At 40.3% G+C, this 8,357-nt stretch overlaps 1 protein-coding gene across 1 annotated transcript; it reads left to right on the top strand.

The window, feature by feature from the left end:
* The first annotated feature begins 7,025 nt into the window (after positions 1–7,025).
* Positions 7,026–7,679, top strand: LOC115923171 (carbohydrate sulfotransferase 3-like). The gene has a single exon (XM_030983492.1). The coding sequence runs from the start codon at positions 7,026–7,028 to the stop codon at positions 7,677–7,679; it is 654 nt and encodes a 217-aa protein (XP_030839352.1).
* The last annotated feature ends 678 nt before the right edge of the window (positions 7,680–8,357 follow it).

Genomic DNA, 8,357 nt, shown 5'->3' with positions numbered 1-8,357 from the left:
GGTACATGAACAGGCTGAGCTAAAAATAATAGGGGTCATTCGAGGTGACCTCAAACATAAACGAGCTGCAGATTATGAAGCCAATATAGGCACCGGCTCTTTTCAAAAGTACCCCATCAACGTGAATATACAGCATAACTTCAGAACCCCCCCCCCCCTGTTTTATCAATAAAAGGGGAAATATGTCTTACACGCAAACAGTGCACATCGGGTCACTTCCAAGCCTAAATCAATTCCATTCTGTGGACCACAGGGGTGGACAATAATTGTTACAATAAGGGCGGGGAGTCCGATTTGTTTTGTGGTTCCATGACTCTTTAATTACAACGTCTTTTTCTTACGTCCGAAGCGGGGTTTTGCCCATTTCGACCCCAACCTTGACATGCTTGCCCCTTATTCCAAACAACTGGACGCATGACAGGTGGGGTGAGGATGCATCGAGGGCATGTGCTCCCTCCAACTCCGGGGGGGGGGGGGGGGTACTAACATTTTAGGACATACTAGGTGTGCCGCTCTAATCACTTTTTTCACATGAAATCCATAAACATGGGTCCCACTTTTAACAAAAAATACTATTACAATAGGTCTGTCTTAAGTTTGTTCAAAATGTCCGAAATTTGCCATGCAAACACCCGAAAACTGTGAAAATGGGTCTTTTTCGAGAAAAATGCTCCACAGTGACCCCTTGTAATGGATAGGGGTTTCGAGGCTTGAGCGGCACACCCCCGTCCAAACCAAATCTGAGTATCCCCCTCCCACCCCCCCCCCCTCCCTGGGAATAGACTATGTCTCTATCACACACCTGCACGGTCGTGCTTAATTCCACGCAAGAACTTGAGGCCCCTCGATATTAGGCTACATTTTGGAAATTTTGATGATTTACTAATTAGATTCTCTCAATCGGCCTCGCCAGCATCCATAGATAAAATTGAATACTTAAAAGTCTAGGCCAGTTTCGTAATGTATTCACCAACCTTTGAATCGCATTACGTAATCAGAGGTTTGGACAATCACCTTCTCTTAAAATTATGTTATTTCTTTGTTTTAATCCTTCTATCACTTTCTCTTAGTGTCTTTCCTTATGTTATTCTTTGTTCCTTCCTTCTGTTACCTTCTCTTATGTTATTCTTTGTTTATATAATTCTATCACTTTCTCTCACTTAGATTTACGAACTCGGCGATCTTCAAATACCATAATTAGAGAAGCACATTTTTTAAATTTTTTTTTAATTTTTTAATTTTTTATTTATTTTTTTTTTTTTAAATAATTTTTTTTTAATTTATTTATTTTATTTATTTATTTATTTATTTATTTATTTATTATTATTATTTTTTTTTTTTTTTTGGGGGGGGGGGTCCAGGATTTCAGTGGCGGATCCAAGAGGGGAAAACGGCCGCGGCCTCTCCTATTGGGTTTAGGCAGAAACACTCTACAACCCATGCATTACTCATGTTTTTAGATAAAGTAGCTCATGCTATCGACGATATGGCCCATACTGTGGGTATTTTCCTGGACTTCTCCAAGGCCTTTGACACTATTAATCATGATATATTACTGTACAAGTTATCCCATTATGGGATTCGAGGAAAGGCCTTGGAGTGGTTCAGGAATTATCTCACAGACAGAAAACAGTATGTTAGTATTAATGGTCACGACTCTTATCAAAGATCAGTATCATGTGGTGTCCCACAAGGTTCATTATTGGGTCCGTTATTATTTGTAATATATATCAATGACTTCAGAAATTCGTCTGAAATAATGTCTTTTATTCTCTTTGCAGACGACACTAATATTTTTTATTCACATCGTGACCCTCAATATCTCCTGAGGACCGTTAATAGTGAACTTAAGCGGATACAAGCATGGATAAATGCAAACAAACTATCATTAAATGTCAGTAAAACCCACTTTATGCTGTTTAGCAACTGTATAAAATCCCTACCCGGTAATATTTTAATAGACAACACAAATTTAAACCAGGCCGAATCCACAAAATTTCTTGGTATCTACATTGACAGTGATTTATCATGGAAGATACACGTTAACTATTTGTGCAAGCTGATTTCTAGAAACACAGGTATTTTAAATAAACTAAAACACGAGTTCCCAACCCATATTTTGTTATCTCTGTATAACACCTTAATTTTACCTTACCTTAACTACGGTATTCTTGCCTGGGGAAACGGGACCAAAGCCCAACTTGAAAAACTTCTCATTATTCAAAAACGGGCAATAAGAAACATAAATCATGCGGGATTCCTTTCCCATACTAGTCAACTGTTTTTTAATAACAAAATTCTCCGAATTGGTGATGTGTATGTGTACAGCGTAGGAGTGTTTATGTATCAATTAACTATAAATGAGTTACCTGCTGTTATTTGTGCACTCTTCGTACGAAATAATACAATCCATTCTTATTCCACTCGCCAACGTAACCTATTTCACCTTCCCCTTACACGAACTTTGTTTGCTCAAAAAAATATCACTTTTACGGGCCCTAAACTTTGGAATGACCTCCCCATTGAATTCACATAATCAACCTCACTATATTCGTTCAAGCGCAAGCTGAAATGTCATCTCCTAAGCAATTACGCTTTAATGGTAGAAGAAGCTTGATGTTACTTTTAATAATTACTGTCGATGTTCAAACTGAATGTTTCTTTTAGTTTGCTGTTGTTACCCTGTGAATTGCCATTGCGTACGGGTAGTGAAAATGTTATACAAATATTGCTAAGTGTATGAATATTGTTTATTTTTCTTCATAATAAGTATCAACTTAATTAAATTACGTTTTTTTTTTTTTAATATACACAAGACTATGTCATTGTTGTAACTTTCGGAGCCTATGACCTACAAGCATTGCTTTCTCTTTAGGCTCCATCATATTTCTTCCCTTATTCAACTTAGTCTTATGTATCATTCTTTTTTTTTTTTTGTATAAACGCATCCTAAAATGAGTTCAAAATGTAACATGCTATATGTAATGATGTACTATACAACATGTGAGAAATACGAAAATAAACTGAAACTGAAACTGAAACTGAAACTATTGGCGGCGCCAAACAAAAAAGAGGAAAAAAAGAAGAGAAAAAAAGAAAGGAGAAGAGAAAAGAAAAGAAAAGAGAAGAAAAACGAAAGAAGATAAAAGAAAGAGAGAGAGAGACAGAAAGAGAAAAGAGAAAGAAGAGAGAAGAAAGTAAAAAAGACAAGGCACTAAGTGCCAATAACGACGAGGGGGGGGGGGGGGGGGGTGAGTCCAGAATGAGCGCAATCCAGGGCGAAGGCTATTTTTATATATGTTTTAGTCTCTTGCGTTTGCCATACTTCATTGTTATTAATATTTTTATTGGGAGTTGTCTGTGGCGGATAGGAGGGGGGGGGGGAAGATTTCAATTTGTATAACCTTCGGGTTTTTCGTCACGGAATGATCGAGATGTCATGTGCAAACCCTGTATCGAAAGTTTCAACCACCACCATCCCTGATCCCAGCCCTAATCTCTTATGAAGAGTAGGCCTACAGTGGGTTTTTTGTTTACCATAAGTTTTCATTATAACGTTTATAGGTTGGGAACTCTTCTACACATTAGGCCTCCATTGGCATCCTATTCCAGGGATGAAGACTTTTCCACCATGACCTGGCCTGTGTCTATAGAACATGACAAGGGAGGGCCGCACTGGCGTACTGATGGGTTGACTTGGGGGGGGGGGGGGGGGGGCTTTGGGGCGTGCCCCCCAAATAAACTTCAAACGTGGTATATTTCTAACTCGATACCAAGGATTTATAAATTTTGCTGAAATGTCATGATTTTCCGGGATATTTTGTTACTGTTTTGTAAATTATACTTTTTTTATCTGTTTGCTGGAAAATGACTAATTCTTAAGTTTGCAGTCAGGCCAAAATGTTCTTATTCAGAAGCCTACATGCAAGGGCCTTCAGGATTGCGGGGCTAGAAAAGAAAAGAGAAGAAAAACGAAAGAAGATAAAAGAAAGAGAGAGAGAGAGAGAAAGAGAAAAGAGGAAGAAGAGAGAAGAAAGTAAGAAAGACAAGGCACGACGAGGGGGGGGGGGGGGGGGGTATGTGCCTGTGAAATGCGCGCGCTGGAGGGGGGGGGGGGTGAGCCCAGAATGAGCGCAACCCAGGGTGAAGGCTATTTTTATATATGTTTTAGTCTCTTGCGTTTGCCATACTTCATTGTTATTAATATTTTTATTGGGAGTTGTCTGTGGCGGATAGGAGGGGGGGGGGGGGAATTCAATTTGAATAACCTTCGGGTTTTTCGTCACGGAATGATCGAGATGTCATGTGCAAACCCTGTATCGAAGGTTTCAACCACCACCATCCTTGATCCCAGCCCTAATCTCTTATGAAGAGTAGGCCTACAGTGGGTTTTTTGTTTACCATAAGTTTTCATTATAACGTTTATAGGTTGGGAACTCTTCTACACATTAGGCCTCCATTGGCATCCTATTCCAGGGATGAAGACTTTTCCACCATGACCTGGCCTGTGTCTATAGAACATGACAAGGGAGGGCCGCACTGGCGTACTGATGGGTTGGGTTGGGGGGGGGGGGTGGGCTCTGGGGCGTGCCCCCCAATAAACTTCAAACGTGGTATATTTCTAACTCGATACCAATGATTTACAAATTTTGCTGAAATGACATGATTTTCCCGGATATTTTGTTACTGTTTTGTAAATTATACTTTTTTTTTATCTGTTTGCTGGAAAATGACTAATTCTTAAGTTTGCAGTCAGGCCAAAATGTTCTTATTCAGAAGCCTACATGCAAGGGCCTTCAGGATTGCGGGGCTAGGGGGCTCGAGCCACCCCTCACTAAACAAAAAAGTATGTGTAAGATATTAAAATAGAAAGAAAAGAAGAAAGAAAAATAGTGACCTGCCAGTTCCACAAAATTAATGAGGTATCAAAATATGCCCATCTGACCGCAAGTAAATAGTTAAAACCCCTGAGCTTGCGAGGGCTCCACCCTCTCAACCCCATCAGAGGGCCTAAGTCGGTCCCCTGGATGCTCATCTGACCATTATTAAATGCCTAAAACCCCTGAGCTTCATGGGGCTCAGTCCCTTGGACCCCACGCTAATTAGTGACCTGCTAGTATGACAAATAAGGTATCAAAATATGCTCATCTGACCGTAATTAAATTCCTAAAACTCCTGAGCTTCCGAGGGTTCCGCCCCTAGCTTGACCCCCCCCCCCCCCCCCCCCCGCTGGGGCTTTCCCCCTGTGCCCCACGCCAATTTACGCTTCACTCGCTTCGCTCGCTACGCTCTACCTGATCGTAAATACTTTAGCCCCTCCCCCACCAACTTTGAAAACGTTCTGCGGGGCCTGCATGTAACAGTGGTGGTGGTGCGGATTTGTTAAAAATATTTACATTTTGCATTTTGCATTTACATGCATATACATGCTTTGTGTTAAAGCCTTAAAGCTGACAATTACCCGGAAATCAGACGGTACAATTAGAAACTAATAGAAAAACAAACTTCGTTGAATTAGTGTGGAGGAGTTGAACTATACAGATTTTTTTATTTTGGGGGTTGGGGCAAAATGCAATTAATTATTGAACATTTATTGCATTTTCTTTGTTTTTGTTGTTTTTGTGGGGGCGTCGACGTACTCTAGCGCCCGCTGCGTACAGTCATGATTCATTGGCTAAGCAATGGCCTCGTTACTGTGAGCCCACAGGATCAAAACCGTGTCGATGTGCTATATTAGTGCCCTTTTATGAGGCATTAATCCTCATTACTGTCAGTTATGACTTAAGGACGTAGGTCCCCTAGTTGATTAGCATTCCGAAGAAGGGGGGGGGGGGGGGGGGCTCTCGCTGGCAATCTTGGATCTATTGCGTGTGATGTACAATATGTATGCCAATAAGCCTATAGTGCGGATTTTTTGTGTTTTGTCAATACAACAATATTTGTATAAAAGAGAACGCTCCATCTGTTGGTTATTGAATTTTCAGTTTGTATCTCTAAACAATTAAATTGCCACCTTACTGTCTGTTTACGATAACACTGTCATTCGTATAAAAGCTGACACAACGTTTGTGATATCGAAACATCGAATAGAAGCTTTTCGTCTTGCACTCATCAGAAAATTATAAACCACAAGAATGAACAGAAGAAACCGGAAATCAGACAATATAATTAGAAACTAATAGAAAAACAACTTCTTGCATGTTGCGGTACCAATCACATCTTCATCTACAGAGATGGAGTGGAAAGTGACTTCGCGGACAGTATTTTGGCTGAGTTCGTTGGCTGTTTTAGTTATATTTGTCTCCTCGTATGTCTTTATGGATCCGGCTACCAAGCATCGTATGTATGTAAAGATCGAACATAAACCATTTCATCTTGAATCATGTCTTCCGAATGTGAGTTGTGCCTCTGGACAGACCTTTACAAAAACATATGACCTCAGAAATATCTCTGCATCAAACGGATCTAGTGACGCTGAAGTGGACGGTCGGGCTCATGAACATTTCGATAAAGATGAGAGATTATTACCAACTATTGACGATGCAAATGCTGCAGAGGAAATCGATACTGTTTCGGCTTTAGATATGAAAAATGGTTTCTCAAAAGATGTGAGGTCATTAGATAAAAAAATCAGCTACGGATACGACCCTCAAGTCTACGTAGATCTTTACAAGAATATGACAATCAATGATGTGTCCAAGAAGATAACCGATTCCCCTCCAGTCATCATCATCATGGCCCAATGGCGGTTCGGATCCAGCGTCTTTGGGGAGCTTTTCAATCAGAATTCTGATCTGTTTTACTTATTTGAGCCATTGTATACTACTACTCAATTACGAGAACAGAAAGGCATTGGATTGTTTACGCCCGAGAGTCAGGAAATGTCCAGGAATATCTTGCGCAACTTATCAAGGTGCCAGTTTGATCCGGATTTTGTGGAAATATTAGTTGGCTGGGGCGGGAAATTCAATAACGAAGCAATATGCAAGGCATCGAGGAGGTGTAGGATAATATCACCGAGCTGGATGAGTGATTTGTGCCGGAAGTATAAAGGCCGACTTGCTTCGAAGCTGATCCGAGCTAATCTCGAACTCCTAAGACCATTGATAGTTGACGATAACATCAATCTGAAGATCGTCCATTTGGTTCGTGACCCTAGGGGCTCTCCATTGTCCAGGATCAAATACACATTATCGAAGAAAATATCTCCGACTGTTCGTTCTCAATTCCCTAAATATGGACGATTGAATCCCCTCAACCTTTTCAGCGTTACTCCAGAAACCGGAGACACTGTTCGAGGAATGTGCAAGTGGATCAGAAAGAACGCAGTTGTTTCGCCTGATCTTCTACCCGCTTGGTTGCAAAGGCGTTACTACCTCGTCAGGTATGAAGACTTTGCAGACACTCCCCTGAAGGTCACGCAAGACCTCTACAGGTTCGTCGGAATTCCTTTTAAAAAAGAGGTTCAGGATTGGGTGATAAAGAACACGGATGTGACAGTCAGTAAAAATGACTTGTTTTCAACTCACAGGAATTCCCATGTCGCTGCTACACATTGGATCAAAGATCTTACTGAAATGGAAGTCGGGCAGATTGAGGAGGAATGCCAGGACGTTTTAGAACGAATGGGTTACGAACCATATAGCCAACTGATTCACCGGGAACAATCAACGAGATAATTATTTAACTGAACTAGGTCATTGTATTTGTTAATATTTTCATCTAGTTTTATTTAAAATAACGCCCTTGTCACAATATGCTCACCGTTACGTTTTGGCGTCATGTTGGAAGCCAATTAAATCTTCACAAAAATGCCCATATTATAACGATGATTCCTATTTGGTATGTGCGGTGCATCTTAAAGGGATCGTTTAACAATGTTAAGTCTGAGATGCCTGGCCCTACGTGTTATCAGTGTCTGTGATATGGTGTAATATCGAAGCCCTACAAAAATTGCGATTCAAAATGATCAAGAAGTGTCTACAAAAAGTAAAAATCTTTGAGCGACCAGTTTTTACCGTACTTGTTCTCCCAAATATGTTATGAAAACCGTTTCGCAAAATTTAATTTCGATTTCCAATCATAAATATCTTGATAATCAGATAGGCGATCGGCTTGTAAAACTTATGGGGTTCCTGACTGACCTTAAGGTTTATACCTGTAGTTATCACTGCAGCATGAGCTAAATCCAGGATTTTGTTTAAGAATCTAAGATATAGTTACCGGATCCCTTTAATAAGGAATGTCCTACCTGAAGTCGTTGAATTAGTGTGGAGGAGTTGAACTATACAATGTTTGAGATTTGAGGTTTATGAGAAAGGTTTCTTGGTTGATCCAGATTGATATTTGGGGTGGGG

Source organism: Strongylocentrotus purpuratus, unplaced genomic scaffold, assembly GCF_000002235.5.
Source record: "Strongylocentrotus purpuratus isolate Spur 01 unplaced genomic scaffold, Spur_5.0 spur5_scaffold_13, whole genome shotgun sequence".
Lineage (NCBI taxonomy): Eukaryota > Metazoa > Echinodermata > Echinoidea > Camarodonta > Strongylocentrotidae > Strongylocentrotus > Strongylocentrotus purpuratus.
This window is presented reverse-complemented; position numbering and strand designations above follow the sequence as displayed.